Source organism: Sapajus apella, unplaced genomic scaffold (genome assembly GCF_009761245.1).
Source record: "Sapajus apella isolate SASKATOON/1434 unplaced genomic scaffold, GSC_monkey_1.0 scaffold4, whole genome shotgun sequence".
Lineage (NCBI taxonomy): Eukaryota > Metazoa > Chordata > Mammalia > Primates > Cebidae > Sapajus > Sapajus apella.
In genome coordinates, this window is record NW_022436944.1 from 30,177,122 (window position 1) to 30,197,393 (window position 20,272).

Here is a 20,272-nt window from a genome sequence, read left to right on the forward strand (position 1 = left end):
CTTTTTTTTTTTTTTTTTTTTTTTTTTTTTTTTTTTTTTTTTGAGACAGAGTCTCACTCTGTTGCCCTGGCTGGAGTGTAGTGGTGCAGTCTCAAGCTCACTGCAACCTCCGCCTCTCACATTCCATTGATTCTCCAGCCTCCTGCATAGCTGGGACTATAAGCATGCACCACCATGTCCGGCTAATTTTGTATTTTTAGTAGAGACAGGGTTTCACCATGTTGGCCACGCTGGCCTCAAACTCCTGACCTCAGGTGATCTGCCCGCCTCAACCTCTCAAAGTGCTGGGATTACAGGCATGAGCCACCTTACCCAGCCTGTGTATACATTTTTAATTGTTACGTCTTCCTGACCAATTGAATCTTGTTCCAAAGTGTCATTCTCTGTCTCTAGACAATTTTGTGTCATATTAGTATAATCACTCCAGCTTTATTTTGATTACTGTTTGCATGGTACACCTTTTTTTCCATCCTTTTACTTTCTGCCTTTGTATCTTTGAATCTAAAGTGTGTATCATATAGACAGCAAATTGGATCATCTGTTTTTAAATTCAACGTGACATTCTCTACTACTATACTTTCTGTTTTTTAATATATGTCTCCTGGGCTTTTTTTTTTTTATTCTTTCTCTTTTACTGCCTTCTTTTATGTTAAACGTATGTTTTCTAGTGTAACATACTAATTCCTTTAATGAATCTTTAATCGTATTTTTTTAAGTTATTTTCCTAGTTGTTTTTCCAGGCCTTACAATATACATTTTATCAAAATTTACTGGTGGGGCACAGTGACTCACACCTGTAATCCCAGCACTTTGGGAGGCCGAGGTGGACAGATCACTTGAGGTCAGGAGTTCAAGACCAGCCTGGCCAACATGGTGAAACTCCATCTCTACTAACAATGCAAAAATTAGCTGGGCATGGTGGCACATGCCTGTAATCCGAGCTACTTGAGAGGCTGAGGTGTGAGAACTGCTTGCACCCCAGGTAGCAGAGGTTGCAGTGAACCAATATTGTGCCACTGTGCTCTAGCCTGGGTGATAAAGTGAGACTCCACCTCAACAAAACAAAATTTACCTGAGATTTATCCTGATTTATTCTAAGGAAATACAGAAACTTTAATTCTATATAAATCCATTTCCTTCCTCCCTTTTTTGGCTATTCTTGTTATACATAGTCCATCTATATATATTAGAAACTCATTAATAAATTGTTATACTTGAGATAATCTTTTATAGGCACTGAGAAAAGAAAGGAAAGCAAGTATGTATATAGAGTTTGTTATAATACTCTTCCTATTTACCATTTTTTGGTTCTCTTCATTTCTTCCTGTGGATTCGAATTGCCATCTGGTATCATTCCTATACTCAAATACAGCTTCTCTTTCATTCACTTTTTTTGTGTTTATTGTCAAATACATTACATGTCTATGTTACTGACCCAACAATTCAGTAACATATATATTGTTTTATGTATTTGCTTTTTAAATCAGTTGAGAAGGGATAAGTAAATATATAATTATACTTTTGTTACTACCACAAATTACCTTTACTGGCACTCTGTTTTTCACGTAAATTCAAATTACCCTGTGGTGTCATTTTGCTTTCAGCTTGATGAACTTCCTTTAGTAGGCAGGTCTGATAGCAACAGATTATCTTGGGTGGCTCATGCCTGTAAACCCAGCATTTTGGGAGGCTGAAGCAAGAAGATTTTGAGCCCCAGAGTTTGAGGTTACAGTGAGCAATGTAAGATTCTTGTTTGATAATTTTTTACCTTCAACACTTTGACCATGTCATCCCACTACCTTCTGGCCTCCATTGTGAGCCAGATGATGATAAGAGTAATCATTAATTTCATTGGATTTTCTTTGTATGTAATGAACTACTCTTCTTTTACTACTTTCATCATTTTCTTTTTATCCTTGGCTTTCGGCATTTTTCCTATGATGAATCCATTCTCTTTGCATTTATCCTAGAGTTCGTTGAACTTTTTGGATGTGTAAATTATGTTTTTCATCAAATTGGGCAAGCTGGGAGTTTTTTGGGGGTTTGTTTTGTTTTGTTTTTTGAGATGGAGTCTTGTTCTGTCGCCCAGGGTGGAGTGCAGTGGCACAATCTTTGCTCACTATAAGTTCCACCTCCCAGGTTCAAGTGATTCTTCTGCCTCAGCCTCCCAAGTAACTGGGGCTACAGGTGCATGTAACCACGCCCAGCTAATTTTTGTATTTTTAGTAAAAAGGGGATTTCACCATACTGGCCAGGCTGGTCTCAAACTCCTGACTTTGTGATCTACCTGCCTCAGCCTCCCAGAGTTCTGGGATTACAGGCGTGAGCCACCATGCCTGGCCAAATTGGGCACGTTTTTAGCTATTATTTCTCCTGAATTTTTCTGCCTTTTCCTCTGCTATCTTGATCTTGGTTACTCCCATTACACATATGTCAGTATATTTAATGGTATCCCGTACTGCTCTCAGGCTCTGTTTATTTTTTTCTCTTTTTTCTTTTTTTTTTGAGACAGAGTTTCATTCTTGTTGCCAGGCCGGAGTGCAATGGCATGATCTTGGCTCACTGCAACCTCCACCTCCCAAGTTCAAGCGATTCTCCTGCCTTAGCCTCCCAAGTAGCTGGGATCGCAGGTGCCTGCCACCATGCCCATCTAATTTTTTTTGTATTTTTTGTAGAGACGGGGTTTCACCATGTTGGCCAGGCAGGTCTCAAACTCCTAACCTCAGGTAATCCACCCACCTCAGCTTCCCAAAGTGCTGGGATTACAGGAGTGAGCCACTGTACCCAGCCTTCTGTTCATTTTTCTTTATTCTTTTTTCTTTCCCTTCTTCACATGGCATCTTGATATATCTTCAAGTGTGGTGTTTCTTGCTTTTATAAGCTCAGATCTACTGTTGAGCCCTATAGTAATTTTTAAATTTTTATTATACTTTCAACCGCATAATTTGAACCGCATTTGGTTCTTTTTTTATTCATATTCTTTATTTCATGAGAGATACTGTCATCATACCCACTTTTAATTAGATATGATTTTCTTTAGTTCTTTGAATATACGATGCTCCTGGATTTAAGATGTGGTTATATCCTAATAAACCTCATCATAAGTTGAAAATATTGTAAGTCAAAAATGCATTTAATACACCTAATCTACCAAAAATCACAGAATAATACAGCCTACCTTTAAGTGCAGGATACTTAACATTAGCCTATAGTTTGACAGTATCATCTAACACAAAGCCTGTTTTATAATGAAATGTCAAATATCTTATGAAATTTGTTGACTACTATACTAAAAGTACAAAACAGAATGGTTGCATGGGTACTCACCATTAATGTACACAGCTAAAAGCACTAACATAAAGTTTAAAAAAAAAAAAAAAAACAACTACAAATCAAACCATTGTAAGTTGGGGACTTTCTATTTATAATCATTGCTTTGAAATCTTTGTGGGCCAAGTTGCTGCTGCTTGCTCTATTTTCAATGTATCCACCACATTTTCCTATTTCTTTGTATGTCTCATAATTTTTTCTGAAAAACTGGACATTCAGCCAGGCGCTGTGGCTCACGCCCTGTAATCTCAGCACTTTGGGAGGCCGAGGCGGACCAGTCACTTGAGCTCACGAGTTCAAGACCAGCCTGGGTAACATGGCAAAATCCTGTCTCTACAAAAATACAAAAATTAGCTGGGCATGGTGGTATGTGGAGGCTGAGGTGGAGGATGACTTGAGCCTGGGAGGTAGAGGTTGCAGTGAGCCAAGATTGCATCACTGCACTCCAGCCTGGGTGACAGAGTGAGACCTTGTCCCAAGGAGAAAAAAAAAAAAAAAAAAAAATAAAAAAAAAAAACACACACACACACACACACACACACACACACACACACACACATATATATATATAGCAAAAATGATATATTATGAAATATCTACTGTTTGCTAATTATCTGCCCTCTAGAGGTTGATATTATTATTTTGTTGTTCATTTATTTGTTTAGTTCCTTGGATGAACAAACTCTGAAATCTATTTTCTCTGCCTTGTGCAGCCTCTGATGTCTTCGCTCAGATCCTTTTTCCTTGGTTTTTATCATTTGTTTTGGCTACTGAGGGGGTCACTCTTGGGTTAGCATAAGCCACTTACTGATCAGAGGTTCTGCTTAAGCCCCTTAGTCAGTTAGGTTTAACCTTTACCGTTAGATGTATGTATGGCTTGCAAGCTACTTTCATAATTCAGGGTATTTACTTTTTTGACCCACATTTTAGGCCAAGGACTAGCAGCTTGGAAGATACTTCTCTGATTGTTCCTGAGAAGGGCAGCCTTGGTTGTGCACAGTCTTCAGACAACCAGGAAAGCACATTATTTTATTTTAAGCCTGGCTTCCTAGGAGTTGCTCCTGGATAAGAATAGCTTTTTGTTCAGCCACTGTTTGGTGAGAGGTTGTGTTTAAACCACTTTTGCCAGTGAAGCTTCCTCCCTATGTTGATAGATCTGTGTGTGGCTTGGGGAATGCTTTCAAGTCTGCCTCATTCATTCCCTTCCCTTGTTTGCCCATGAGTGAATGCAGCTTAGGATATGTGCATAGCTTTCCCAACTCCCAAAAAATTAAACTTTTTTTATTTTATTTTTTTAACCTGTTCCAAATATGCTTAATGGATAAACAGATAAGTTCACAAAATTTGAAACCTATAAACAAAAGAAACTTTAAGCGCAGCAATTCCTTAAGCAGATCAATAACAATAAAATATTATCTTTCTTTCATATAAGAAGAAACATATGAAATGCCAAGTTAGCTCAGCAACCTATTAATAATCATCAAAGATTGGTGATAAAGCATTCTTTCAGTGCTGAGATATAGATATAGATATATAGATATAGATACATATGCACAGTGGAGGATTTGGTAGGCTGTATTCAGATGAATCAAAGGGAGCTGCTGAAATGAAGAATCACTTTGTTTTTTAAGCTTTTTTCCTTCCTTTTAAAAAATAATATATATTTAAGGAGTATTTATGCTGTTTCAATACACATATATGTTGTAAAATGATTACTACAGTCAGTTAGTTAACATGTCCAACTCCCAGGATTGACTGTGGCTCCAGGAAGATTCTTCTTGGCTGTCTCTTTCTCTGGTTTTCTCTTGAACTTCCGGCTGCTTTGCTCTGTCATTTGTTGCTGCTAGTGTCAAAGAACTACCAGCACCCTCTCATTTGCACTCCATCAAGATCTCTGTTGTCAACACCCTTAAGAAAGGAATTTTCTGCATTTCATTCCAAATAAAGTCATCACCACCCCTTTCCTCCTCACTCCTCTCTCCAGCTGCAGAGTTTCTTCTTTATAGTCAGCCTCAGCTACCAGGCAGAACTTGAACTTTTATGCCACTGAAATGGGGAGGAGGGCAGAATAGGATGGGATGGGACAGTGTCCCTCTTCTCCCAGAATAAGATCTCTGGCTCTTTGAGCAAGGTAGAGGGTGGATAACTCCTGGTTCTCCGCTTGCCCTAGGTATGGAATCTCTCAACGGGGAGTTCGAGGTGGGGCATTCAGGGCCCCCGTGTTCTCAGCCTGCTGTGCCCAGGGTATGTTTTACCCCAGGAATGGAGGCTAGGTGGGATAAAAGGAGCTTCGTTTTTCCTGGTTGCTGTTCAGAATAGAATTTACACAACACAGGGCTGGGAGGTGATGAGAAATGCAAATGGTATGCTTCTTTGTTTCAGGGTAGCCTGAGAACTAGAGAGAGAGGGAACCCCCATCTTCTTGGCCACCTGTCTGGACTAGATAGAGTTTCTAAAACACAGAGCTGTAGTGCCAGGGAGGAGGAAACAAGGGAAAGGAACAGGTTGTAGATCAAATGCTACAAACTTCTGTGTTCTTACCAAAATGTATTAGTTTTTTGTTTGTTTTTTGAGACAGAGTCTTCCTCTGTTGCCCAGGCTGGAGTGCAGTGGCACCATCTCATCTCACTGCAACCTCCGCCTCCCAGGTTCAAGCGATTCTCCTGCCTCAGCCTCGTGAGTAGCTGAGATTACAAGCATGTGCCACCATACCCAGCTAATTTTTTTGTAGAGATGGGGTTTCACCATGTTGGCAGGTTGGTCTCGTCATCCAACCGCCTTGGCCTCCCAAAGTGCTGGGATTACAGGTGTGAGCCACCACGCCTAGCCAAATTTTCTTGAATAAATTTTTCTCCATTTGCTGTATGCCCTTAAGACAATTTGCAGAGACTTTAAATTATTGTATTTTATAGTTTTTATCAGTTAAAATGTTGTTTTGCTGGAAAGAGGGTATGCCAGCCTCCTTACTCCACCATCTTAGAAATCCTGCTTGGCTTGAACACTTTATAAGAAAACTCAATAATCCTTTTGAGCTAAACTTCGATTTTTTTTAACATTGATGTTTAAAAGCACAGGAAGAATATAGGAAAGACCATACATATATACACACCTTTAGGTAATACACTCTCTTGCTTTTAAGTATCCCAGGAATTTGTGAAGCAAAACCTTAACTTCTCAGTCCCCCTCTTTCCAAAGGTGACCATTGTTAATAGTTTAATTATGTGTCCTTAGGTATTCTTCAGAACCTGCAGAAAGAGAGCCTCAGATTAAGAAAAAGTAAGTGATATGATCTGCTTCCATGAAAATCACTGGTATTTTTATTGTGTTTCTAGCCATTCATACTTAGAGAAATTCCTTACCGAGCAGATGATGGAAAGGAGGGAAGATGTATGGCTTCCACTCATCTCCTATAGAAATTCATTAGTCACTGGGGGTGAAGATGATAGAATGTCTGTGAACAGTGGAAGCAGTAGCAGCAAAACTTCATCAGTAAGGAATAAGAAAGGACGACCCCCACTTCATAAAAAAAGAGTAGAAGGTAAGTCTGCCTTTATATTGTGAGACAAACAATTTGCCTGGTTTTATAAAGTAGCAAATAATCTGTTGAAGCAAGGTAATAGTATTAGGCACATGATTTCTTTGTATATTTGATTCACACTGAGATGTTAAGGCAAAAAGATTGGAATAGACAAAGTGAGACAGAAAAGGGTCAAGGAAAAAGAAGTTGAAGAAGCATGGAGCATAAAGGAGGACAGAGCAAGGGGAAACAATTAGCTAGGTCTATAAAGTCAATCCCCATACTATATGCCTCTAATACATTAAAATTTAAAGTAAGATAGTCACAATGCTATTGCATTAAAATTCTTCCTAACATAGGTGAGATACAGATAATTTGAGGGTAGATTTCTGCAGCAAATTGAATATACCACCAGAATAGTTTTCCAGTTTACCACTTGGTTGGAACAGTAAGACAGTGATGGCCTCCAGGTTTGGTGCCTCACACCTGTAATCCCAGTTACTTGGGAGGCTGAGGCAGGAGGATCAGGAAGTTGAGGCTGGAAATTTGAGACCAGCCTGGGAAACATAGCGAGACTCCCACCTTTAAGAAAAATTTTGTTAAAAATTGGTGGCATGCAGCTGTAGTCCCAGCTACTTGGGAAGCTGAGGTAGGAGAATCACTTGAGCCCAGAAGTTTGAGGTTGCAGTGAGCTATGATCATGCCACTGCACTCCAGCCTGGGTGATAGAGCGAGACTCCCATCATTTAATCTTTTTTTTTTTTTTTTGAGATGGAGTCTTGCTCTGTCACCAGGCTGGAGTTCAGTGGCATGATCTCTTCTCACTGCAACCTCTGCTTCCCAGGTTCAAGCAATTATCCTGCCTCAGCCTCCCGAGTAGCTGGGACTACAGGCGCGTACCACCACACCCAGCTAATTTTTGTATTTTTAAAGACAGGGTTTCACCATGTTGGCCAGGATGATTTCAATCTCTTGACCTCATGATCTGCCCACCTCGGCCTCTCACAGTGTTGGGGTTACAGGTGTGAGCCACTATGCCCAGCCAGCCCATTATTTAATTTATTTATAAAGGCAGTAATGGCTAAATCTGGTTTTATAAGCCTCTTGGACTCTGGGGAATGGGAAGTTAAAGTGTCATGAAAATCTGATCAATAGTAGGTATTCCTATATCTAAAAAAAACTAAAAATTGCTCTGTTAAAACAAAGCATTCCTATTAAAATTACTGAGAAGCCTCAAAGAAAAAATGCTTATTTTCTCAAATAATCTTCCCCTTTCTCCATGCTTCTAATAAACTTTCTCCAAACCAAGTGGAGGGCTGTGATCTGAGTTCTCTCTCTTGTTCTTTTTATAACTTCTTCTCTTTTAGCATCTTACCTGTGCTGCCTAAAAAAATTACTCACTAAAGGTTTGGCTAAAATCTGTGGCAAATTAATTCGAATTTAAATCTAATGATTCTTTTCATTATTGGGGAGACAGTATTGACTATTGATGATCCCATAAATTATAACATCAGAATGCATACCTAGCCTTCTCATTATCAGCTATGTGACCTTTGAGTATATTACTTAAACTCTCTAAGTTTCAATCATTGATCAAATGAAGGATGAGCAGAGTATTTCTCATGTCAATTACTCTGTGAATATTAAATGAGATACTACAAATAAACCATTTAGTACATACAAAGTACTAATAAGCACAGTGCTTGGCACATAGGTAGCATTCAATAAATTATCCAAATGTTACCATTGTATAGTAATGCCTCATATATAGCATCAGTCAATAAACTAGGCAGCATCTATATTTCTTTTCTTTTTTTAACTTCTAGTTCATAGGAAACAACTGTATTTCAAAAGGAATAAAAGAATATAAATGTTACTGTTAAGTTTAACAAAATCTCGACAAAGTTTAAGATTTCTTTTCAAATTACAGGTTTGGGACTTAAAAGTCTTTTTTTTTTTTTTTTTTTATACGAAGTCTCGCTCTTGTCCCCCAGGCTGGAGTGCAATGGCGCAAGTTCAAGTAATTGCCTCCTGGGTTCAAACAATTCTCCTGCTGCAGCCTCCTAAAGTGTTAGGATTAGAGGCATGAGCCACCGCACCTGGCCTTCAAAGTCTTTTTTAAAAGTCCAGAGAAAGAAAATGTAAAATCTTGTCTTTGTAATATTGGAGCCTGGACTTTTCTCTAAAGGATGACTACAGGCATTTTCCCTATTTTTATAAGATGGGGGTCTCCTCCCTCTTGTTTCCCAGGCTGTAGTGCAATGGCCTGATCTTGGCTCACTGCAACCTCCGCCTCCCAGGTTCAAGTTACTCTTCTGCCTCAGACGCCCTAGTAGCTGGGATCACAGGCACCCACCACCACACTCAGCTAATATTTGCATTTTTAGTAGAGACCGGGGTTCGCCATCTTGGCCAGGCTGGTCTCGAACTCCTGACCGCAAGTGATCCACTCACTTTGGCTTCTCAAAGTGCTGGGATTATAGGCTTGACCCACTGCACCTGGCGTTTTTTTGTTTTGTTTTGTTTTAGAGAGACAGGATCTCACTCTGTCGCCAAGGCTGCAGTGTTTTCCAGCTGCAGGCTCCCTGGCTTAAGCAATTCTCCCACCTCAGCCCCCAACTAGCTGGGACTATAGGCGTGCGCCACCACAACTGGATAATTTTTGTATTTTTTGTAGAGACAGGGTTTCAGCCTAGGTTTCACATGTTACCTAGGCTGGTCTTGAACTCCCGGACTCAAGTGATCCACATGCCTCAACCTCCCAGAGTGTTAGGATTACAGGCATGAGACACCGTGCCTGGCCGTTCTTCAGTGTAATTTTTTTTTTTTTTTTTTTTAAATAGAGACGGGGTTTCACCATGTTGGCCAGGTTGGTCTTGAACTGCTGACCTCAGGTAATCCACCTGCCTCGGCCTTCCACGGTGCTGGGATTACAAGCGTGAGCCACCATGCCCAGCCTTGAATGTAATATTCTTATTAGCCAACATTCATCAAATCTTTGCTATGTACTAGGAACACGTTTTAACATCGGTTATATCACTTAATCATTTATTTGACTAATATTTGTAAAGCACTTAGGTCATCTCTGACACATAGTGAATGACACATAAGTGTATAAATGTCTTATAAGTCAATGCTATTATCTAAATTTTTGACAAAAGAAACTAAAGCTTAGAGAATTTAAATAGCCATAATGTTCACTAATGGTGCAGTCAATATCATTTTCAAGATTAAGAGAAGCTTATGTGGACTAGATAACTTAATTTGTTTAAATTACAAAAAAGAAAAAACTTTTTCATTTGAGATTTACAAAATGATTAAGATGGGTTGCATTGCAGAACCCTTAGGCTGCAGAGTTTCATCCTTCAGAGATGGAAATGAGAAAGTATTACAAGAAATATTTTCATTGAGGAATCTCTAAAGGATTAGAAGCATCTGTTTAAGATGAGTGAGTTCTTCCTGGAGTTATCCATTCATTCAGTAAGATTCTGCCAAGTGCCTTCCTAAGAATTGCGCTAGTTGCTACAGATTAGGTATTAATCTGCTGTGAGTGCAGATAGGAAGCGAGAGAACAGAAACAGGCTGTTTGATTTCACCATGGTCAGTGCTCTGATGCACCAAACACAGGTGGTTCTGGGAACATATAGACAGTGACTAAACTTTTCATGAATACAGGAAAATTTTTCTGGAAAAGATGACGTAGTAGACAGCTGACAGATGAGTTTACCAGGTTCAGAACCTAAGTGATGATAATCTTTTTATCATAAAATTTTAAGTGTCATAGAAAATAAAAGTTTTGAATTAAATGTTGAATGAAGTGTTATGAATAGATGATGAAACATGTCTTTGTTAACTCAGAAGAGATTCCGTAGTGAACTTCAGATTAGAGGAATTAAGTTAACCAGACAATGGGTATTTCCAAGCACAGAAAAGCCAATCTAGAATGTACATATGTGTCTAACAAAATATCAGAAACCTGAGAAATAGGATGCTCGATGGCAAAGGAGGAACCTAACACACACATCTCGGATACTTAAGGAGAGGAAAAGCAATGGGATTCCTACTATATATTGTGATTAAAATTCTTGAGAAGGAAAACCAAAGCAGTGATACTTTTTAAGAAGCCTTACCATATTTAGAATAATTTAGAATGTTTGTAGAAACTTGGCCGAGGATAGTAGCTCATGCCTTTAATCCCAGCACTTTGGGAGATGGGTGGATTGCTTTGAGCTCAGGAGTTTGAGATCAACCTAGGCAACACAGCAAAACCCCATCTTAAAAAAAAAAAAAAAAAATAGGTAATATTTTATCAGGATAGTCTGTGAATAATGCTTTAATCTGCTCAAATCTTTATAAACCATCTTCACCTGGGTGCAGTGGTGCACGCTTGTAATCCCAGCACTTTGGGAGGCGAAGTCAGGTGGATCACCTGAGGTCAGGAGTTTGAGACCAGCCTGGCCAACATGATGAAACCCCATCTCTACTAAAAATACAAAAATGAGCTGGGTGTGGTGGTTGGTGCCTGTAATCCCAGCTGCTTGAGAGGCTAAGTCAGTAGAATCACTTGAACCCAGAGGCAGAGGTTGCAGTGAGCTGAGATCTCACCACTGCACTCCAGCCTGGGCAACAGAGCAAGATTCTATCTTTAAAAAAAAATATTTTTAAAGAATGGTAAATGCGAATTGGGTAGGGGTAATCAGGGAAGGCTTCTCTGAAAGACGTAGAGGCATGAAAACGGTATACCTCTCAACCCATCTCCACATGTATAACTTGGCAAAAAGTTATTGATCATTGTCCAGTTGTGTAAAGGGATTTGCTTATTTCTCCACAAAAGCCAATCAGACTTTAATTGCTGCTGACTGGAACCCCTTCCAGGCCCAGGAAATAGGCCTTTTGTTGCTTCAGCAAAGAAAAGCAGGAGAGGTCTCCGCCTGGCTGCAATCTTCCTCTAGGATGAATGAATCTTTAGAGATGGAGGGACTTACAGAGATGATGATGTGATGATAGCTAACATTCAGTGGTTACATACATTACCTCATTTAGTCCCTACAACTTTGTGAGATTAGGTAATGATGTCCCCATTGTATATATGAGAAAACTCAACTTTGGAAGTTTAATGACTTATACAAAGTCATATAAATAAGTGGTGGAACTGGGATTTAAAATAGGCAGTTCTAATTGCAGAGCCACACTCTTCACAACTCTGTAACTGTCACCAGAGTTCACTCCACCCACAACATTCTGTGACCCTAACTGGAATTTTACAGATGAGAGTCTGGATAACACATGGCTAAACAGGACTGACACCATGATTCAGACACCTGGCCCCCTGCCAGCACCACAGCTCACATCTACTGTACTGCGGGAGAATAGCCGGCCCATGGGAGAGCAAATTCAAGAGCCCGAGTCTGAACATGGTTCTGAACCAGACTTTTTACACAAGTAAGTAGCAAAAATTAGTCTTCTTGGCAAAAAAAAAAATATTTAAAGAAAGTAAAACTATTTAATAAAAACTTTATTTGTTCATGAGAACATATTACTGGTCACTTAATTCATGAGAAATGAAGCCACAAAGGGTAAGCACTTTATATGAGAAGAACTATAAAAAGTCTGCAAACATTGTTGGGGATATCAGTTCCTGGAAGTTCACAGATCTTTAAATGTATGGTGTCTTACTAAGTGCTAATTTTAGTTTGAATGCGCATTTTCATTGGACAGGTCTGTTTCTTCTCAGGGACTTGCCCAGAAGATAATGCAGGTTACTTCCTTGAAAACCTATAAGAGCTTATGACTGTATTACCTTTATTATCCATTTAATTTTTTGTTTTGTTACATTTATATTTTAAACTCAAACTTCTCATGGATTAAGAATTTTTAAAATCTAACTTGATAAATTCTGAGAATAGTTGCCCTCAAAAAGAGAATCAAGGTCTTACTTTTCTCAATGCTTGTAATTAAAATGTTTTCTAGTACACAGAAAATTGTAGAGAAGGCGGAGAGTGATGGTGTGTTTTGCTTATAAAAATCTTAACTTATTGTTGTTTTCCATCCAACTTTGAAATTCTCTGAGATCCTCGTGTTTCTGTGTATAGTGAGGTAATGCTGTGAATTACTCTGATGGATAAGAGGAAGAACTCTTACTTGAACTGAACAAATTTAGTTAGCCTGAAAATAGAGACAATGTTAGAAGTATCAAATCCTGGGTTTTCGTAAGGCCCCTTTGCTCTGAAGGATCAGCCTTCAAACCCAAGAGGATACTCACTGTCAGCCATGGTACAACTGGGCATTCTTGTGCTGCTGAGTGTCCTAGAAGGTGGTTTGCCTTATGGCCAGCATCCCTAGATGGGTTACCTAACCAGTATCCCCACCCCTTTTCCTACAAGGTGAGTTTCTCCTTGTTTTAGCAGCCTGCCTTGCCTCTCTGACCTTACCATTTGTCAGTCCCAGTGGCCATGGTCTGCCTTATTTTCCCTGTTCCAGGTTTATAGGTTTTAGTACCACATGATATAAAGACAGTTACTTAGACACAACTTCATGTGGCAGTTTGTATTAGCTAAAAAATCACTGAAGTTCACATCCTATAAAATTCCTGGCTGGACATGGTGGCTCTCACCTTTAATCCCAGCACTTTGGGAGGCTGAGGCGTGTGATAACTTGAGTTCAGGAGTTCGAGACCAACCTGGGCAACATGGCAAAACCCCATCTCTGCAAAAATATACAAAAATTAGCCAGACATGGAGGCATATGCCTGTGATCCCAACTACTCAGAAGGCTAAGGAATAAGAATTGCTTGAACTCAGGAGGTAGAGGTTGCAGTGAGCCAAAATTGCACCACTGCACCCCAGCGTGGGTGACATAGTGAGACTGTCTCAACAACAAAAAAAGAAAATTAGCCAGGCGTGGTGCCACATGCCTGTGGTCTCAGCTACTCGGGAGGCTGAGGTGCAAGGATCACAGGATCCTGAGAGGCAGAGGTTATAGTGAGCTGAGATCGTACCACTGCATTCCAGCCTGGGTGACAGAGTGAGACCCCGTCTTTTAAAAAAAAAAAAAAAATTCCTAAGAGGCATGTTGATGCACATTTCCATGTGACAGTAAGTTTTAGAATACAAGTAGAGATTTGACTCCATAAAGACTGAGAAAAGATGCTATATTCTTCCTTGCTGAATTCTGGAGAGCTTCAGCTGCCAGACCAACATAATTTCTGTTAGTTAGGGGTCTGCTATCCAGCTAGGTACACCTGTGAGTGGGGCAGCAGCCCAAGACAGAGGTCTGAGAACCCTTGTTTGGCAGAGATTTGGGGAACAAGGTCGATAGTTTAAGCATCTAACCATTAGCCTCAGCCAGCTTCTTTTGGAGACTTATGGCTATCTTTGGGCAACTTACTGCCTTTTTTATAAAAAGGCACCAGAATAAATCCAGCTAATTTCTTCTACATGGGATTAAGTGAACCTACCTTGGCTTTCTCAGCATGGAAGCTCATTAGCTAAATTCGTCATCTGCTGCTACAAAATTAATAGCATCCTCTTTTAGTCCTCAGATGCAGATCTCTTGGTTAGGCCAGCCGAAGTTAGAAGACTTAAATCGGAAGGACAGAACAGGAATGAACTACATGAAAGTGAGAACTGGAGTGAGGCATGCTGTGTAAGTGTCACATTGAGTATCACAAGAACCTAACAACTATGTGATGCCCATTATTTTGTGAAATGACTTAGGTATCTTTGATGTTTGGTCTTAGGAGTTAAAATTACAATTCTTGTTATGCTATGCAGCATAGGATAGGAAGGGAGGGCAATGGGTTCTTAATACTTTCAGCATTTAAATCCTAGCTCTGCCCCTTGGCAGCTGCATGGCCATGGGCAAGCTCTAAAACATCTGTGCTGGCTGGACATGGTATCTCACACCTGTAATCGCAGCACTTTGGGAGGCCAAGGTGGGCAGATAACTTGAGGTGAGGAGTTCAAGACCAGCCTGGCCAACATAGTGAAACCCCATCTCTACTAAAAGTACAAAAATTAGCCAGGCATGGTGGCGGGCACCCAAATCCAAGGTACTCAGGGGGCTGAGGAAGGAGAATTGCTTAAACCCAGGCAGACGTTGCAGTGAAGTTAGATTGCACCACTGCACTCCAACCTGGGTGACAGAGCGAGACTCTGTCTCAAAAAATAACAAAAAACAAAGTTTCCTCATTTGTAAAATTAGTATGATAATAGTACCAATAAGAATTTTAGAGGAATTGACACATAGCTAAATAAATGTTAACAACCATTGTTAATTCAATCTAAAATTGTACTTCCATTTGATGTGTGAGATGAAATCTTGAATGAACCAAAGGAATGATTCTAAATTGTCTTGGGGTTCAGTATAATAATTTGTGTAGTCTGCAGGTCATGATTAGAAGGTATACTTCAGTTGGTTAGAAGAGCTAATCTGAGAAACAGCCAGGCCTCCAAATGGTGGAGTCTGATTAGCTTTCTGACTATACCTTTTTCTTATTAGTCGGGGTCTAATGGAGGAAGATGCTGAGCCCATCTTTGAAGATGTGATGATGTCATCCCGAAGCCAGTTAGAAGATATGAATGAAGAATTTGAGGACACCATGGTTATCGATCTGGTAGAGAAATTACATTTTTCTTTTGTTAAAATATGTGGGGGCATTGGTATAAGGTGATCCTCTTAGGCCAGGCACGGTGGCTCACACCTACAATCCCAGCACTTTGGGAGGCCAAGGTGGGTGGATCACCTGAGGTTGGGAGTTTGAGACCAGCCTGACCAACATGGAGAAAACCCATCTCTACTAAAAATACAGAATTAGCTAGGCATGGTGGCACACACCTGTAATCCCAGCTACTCGGGAGGCTGAGGCAGGAGAATAGCTTGAACCCAGGGGGCGGAGGGTTGCGTTAAGTCGAGATCGTGCCATTACATTTCAGCCTGGGCAACAAGACCAAAACTCAGTCTCAAAAAAAAAAAAAAAAATCCTCTTATTCTCAATTCTGGGAGGAAGGGTGAGATGAGGAGGAGGTAACATTGACCAAAACAGTGGGCATTTGGATGAGCTTGGATGTTTTTCAAACCTGCTTTCAAAGCAGTCATATTTTGAATTCTGGCAATAACAGAAACTGGTTCTTTCTTTTTACCTTCTTAGAAGAGAGCTCATACCAGATCTCCGTCTCAGCACAGCATGTATATCTGGCCTCTTGTGCTTTAAATTTGAGCCTGACAAAAATCCACTGTGCTTCAGCATAACTAAATGCCTAATATGGGACTTATTCAGTATGAAAAGACATGTCTGAGATATGGACGTGTTTGAGATGATATAACCATAGATGATACAAAGAACTTATTTTTTTTTTTTTTAGGAATAATGCATGGTGGTTATGTTTTTTCAAAAGCTCTCATCAGTTATAGACAACACATTGAAGTAGTTACAGGTGAAATTACATAGGGAAGAAAAGACAGACTCAGTAGAACAGGACTGGCCAAATGTTTGAAAATTTTTGAAACTGGGTGATGGATACATAGAAATTCATCATTCTGTTTTTTCTGTGTATTTGCTAAGGCTGCCTTAAATACCACAGACAGAGTGATTTAAACAGAAATTTATTTATTTATTTTTGAGGAGGAGTCTCCCTCTGTCACCCAGCCTGGAGTGCAGTGGTGCCATCTCGGCTCACTGCAACCTCCACCTCCCAGGTTCAAGCGATTCTCCTCCTCAGCCTCCCGAATAGCTGGGACTACAGGCATGTGCCATTGTGCCCAGCTAATTTTTGAATTTTTAGTAGAGACCAGGTTTCACCATGTTGGCCAGGATGGTCTCTCTTGACCTTGTGATCTGCCCACCTTGGCCTCCCAAAGTGCTGGGATTACAGGTGTGAGCCACCGTACCTAGCCCAGAAATTTATTTTTTTATCACATTTCTGGAAGCTAGAAGTCTCGAGATGAAGGTTATTTCTTTTGGGGCTTCTCTTCTTGGCTTGTAGATGGCTGCCTTCTTCCTTTGCCATTAGATGGTCTTTCCTGTATGTGTGTCTCCCCTTCTTATAAGGGCCCCAACAATATTCAATTAGGGCACACCCATATGACCTCATTTTACCTTAATTACCTCTTTAAAGGTCCTGTCACCAAATACTGGTGTGTTCTGAGGTACTGAATTAGGACTTCAACATACATATTTTAAAGGGACATAATTCAGCCCATAACATTCTGCTTTGTATGTTGTGAATTTTCCATAATGAAAAGTTTTTGTAAGTTTTGCAAATATAAATGAGATATTACTCCAATCTGTGTTACTCCAATCTGTAACCTCCCACCTCCCACCTTTCCATTTACCTGCTTTGGGGAATTCACAGAGGTTTATCACCTAGTATTTAATCAATTTTATAATTTTTCTGTGACTTTAAAGGGAAGATATGTCCTGGGCATGTAGGCCCAAAGGTATTTATATGTATTTACATGTTCAGTTTATTCATTATAACTTGGAAGTTTTTCACATTGTTTTTGCCAACATAATTAAAAGCCAGAAGTACTGTTATTTTAAAAATCTGTTTCATATAAAAGCCAGATTATCTTCTTCCTTTCAAAATTGACTCAGCAGTTCTGTGTATTTATGATACTGTCAGAAATATTAGCTGATTATCACAATTCATTGTCTTAATTTCAGAAAAAAACTAAGAAACCAATTTCTCTTTCTAGCCTCCATCAAGAAATCGGCGCGAGAGAGCTGAGCTAAGGCCAGACTTCTTTGACTCTGCAGCTATCATAGAAGATGATTCAGTAAATGTTAATTACTACTTTTTGTTTATGGTTTCTGGGTCCTGTTTATGCATGAAATTAATAATTATGTTTCTCATCATTTTTCTAGGGATTTGGAATGCCTATGTTCTGAAGTCTGAAGAAAATTTACAAATCTGGAACTCTATTATTTAGAGCTAGAGGCCTATATACTGTGATAGCTTGTATGGGGAAAAACACTTTTGATGTGATCTGATTTGTTTTTTAATCAAATGATTAAGGTCAGTTCCTTTTTGCAGTGACAGAAGAGGAGCATGTAAATTACCCAAGGGAATGTTGGTGAATGTCAACTCACAAAGACTGACCTGAAAATCATTTGAGTCCTACTATTGGACTTATCCCAATACAGATGTGTGTGTTTTTCTGGAGGGAGGAAGAAATTTTAAATTTTTAAAACAGCTGTCAAGATAAACACTGTTATACACCTGTTTTATGAAAACTCAACATTGAGTAAAAAAAAAAAAATATTTTTAACTTTATTTTCCTGTTGTACAATTTAAAACCGTTTTAACATTTTGCCTTTTTATGTTTTAAAAGCTAACCATTTTTATTAAACCTATGAGTAAGCAGCTCATCCTAATTGCTGAAGAGTGTTTTGGAGCTCACTGGATTTGGTTGACCTTGTGGAACACAAATATGAAGGAGCAGAACACTGACAAGCTAAGATGAAATTCTGATACAGTGCATCTCTGCCAAAAACCACACACCCTCTGTGGATATGGATATGAATTCCCAGATTTTATATACTCTTGAATAAAAAGGTTTATTTTTATTTATAAGTGGGCATAAAATAAGAAATGTCCTTGCAGCCATTTTTCCAACAGATGCTGTACACCGTTCATTTTATATAGACTAGGGAGATTCGAATACAGTGCATTTTCTATTGGTATTTGTTCTGTGCATTTTTAGCAACTTCTACCAGCAAATAAAGTATTCTCAGTAAAACAAAAATGATTCTCAAGTTATCAGTTTGCTGTTTTTACCACTTATTTCATGCCCTGCCAAATTGAAGTTACACAGATTTCCATTTTAAGATAATCATGAAGAAATCCTTTATCATTCAAAAGTAATTTTAAGTGTAACATAACTGTGTCTACTTCCCATGCACTTAATACCCTTATGCGCTAATTTTGTGAATTAAGTTTACTGATTATAGAAGTATGTGCCGCATAGAAGTCTGTGCTTAGAGGGTGAAGTTCCTAAGCTTACCTTGAATTACAGCTACATTTCAGTGTTAAATGTGCATATTAAGAATACTTTTTTTGGGGAAAGAAATTATTAATCTTCAGGACCGTCTACAATGGTTTAGAGTTACATTCTGCCTAGACTCTTACGACTTGCTGCTATTGTTTTTTAAAGCCCGCTTAGTTTCTTCCTTTCGGATTTCTAAAGTAAGCCTCAGAATTTCCAAACCAATCCATCCACAGCTGTTCTGGGCTGGTTTTTAAAGTAGCTGCAACAGAATCATGAGGCTTTCCCTTTTTATGAAATACGAAAAACGTTTTTAAAAATTCTGCGCACCCAGTGATCATCTTTTGTGCGGGAAAGCAAGATGGATGATTTTATTCATCCTTTTAGTAAACAGACATGAAACATTTTTCTCAACATTTGTACAGTTCTGAAAAAACTTGGTCACCAAAAATGTTTTCTCTGCTAATTCAGCAATTCTTGGGCTCCAGTTGGTTAGGGGAGCTGGGGCATCAATTTCTCCCAGAATTGTAGGCTCACTGGAAGTGAAGGCGCAGGAATGACTGGACTGTCTACCCCAGCCCTGCCTCCCTGTGGTTTTGGCTGGGGAGCAAGCCATGAGATGCCCTGGCACATGCACAAACTGATGCTTTGTGTGACAGTCTCGTATCGAAAACAGACGCCGACAATTGGTAGACTACCATGCCACACACAAAAAAGGCTTAATATCTACTCCAATGGGTTTCCAGTTCAGTTTGAAGTCAATCAAATTTTTGTATTTTCGGTGTCTCCTTGATTGGTTTTGCTAGTAATTCTGTAAATTGTACATTTGCAATATGAGGTTTTTTTTCCTTTTGTACAATTTGAAACTGATGCTTCACCTTTCCTTTAATAAACTATTCAAAATCAGGCTTGTGGTAGTCATCCTATTGTTCATACTAGGTATGGCTTTAGAGAGAGGATTTCCTGTCCTGTGGCTCTTGAGAGAGTTTACAATTTCTGACAATTTGTTAAATGACAGCAAGCTAACCCATATTAGTGAGCTGGGGGTTTTGTTGTTTTGGCTTTTTTTTTTTTTTTAAAGCAGAATTTAGGACTAGCTCACTAACTTTTATTCTTCAGATTTCTCTGGAGTGTGGGTAGGCCAAGTCATCTGTTTAGGAGGAGTCTCTTGCAAACTGAGTTTTGCATGAGGCATTCAGGGAACGTCCACTGGCCTGTAGGCTGGGACCTCCCAGCTTGAGATTTTGGGCTTACATGCAAAATTACACCCTGGCAGTGCCCTTTTGTGAAAACCACATAGATTGAGTGCAGCTATAGAAATGAGGTTTTCAGCCAGGCATAATAGCTCACACCCATAATCCCAGCACTTTGGAAGGCCAAGTTGAGTGGATCACTCGAGCTCAAGAGTTTGAGACCAGCCTGGCAACGTGGTGAAACTCC

General features: G+C 39.4%; 1 protein-coding gene across 4 annotated transcripts in view; it reads left to right on the forward strand.

Moving 5' to 3' along the window:
- STAG1 (stromal antigen 1) overlaps window positions 1-19,739 on the forward strand; it is a 405,253-nt gene extending 385,514 nt beyond the window's left edge. For 3 of the 4 annotated variants that reach the window (XM_032265683.1, XM_032265691.1, XM_032265693.1), the window contains 6 exons: window positions 6,663-6,868; window positions 12,115-12,289; window positions 14,381-14,491; window positions 15,347-15,461; window positions 17,543-17,623; window positions 17,712-19,739. In XM_032265683.1, the coding sequence (XP_032121574.1) occupies window positions 6,663-6,868; window positions 12,115-12,289; window positions 14,381-14,491; window positions 15,347-15,461; window positions 17,543-17,623; window positions 17,712-17,735 (712 nt within the window). In that variant the 3' untranslated portion in view covers window positions 17,736-19,739. The remainder of the gene's footprint in view (window positions 1-6,662; window positions 6,869-12,114; window positions 12,290-14,380; window positions 14,492-15,346; window positions 15,462-17,542; window positions 17,624-17,711) is intronic. The other variant, XM_032265673.1, reaches the window with a different exon arrangement.
- Window positions 19,740-20,272: the final 533 nt, after the last annotated feature.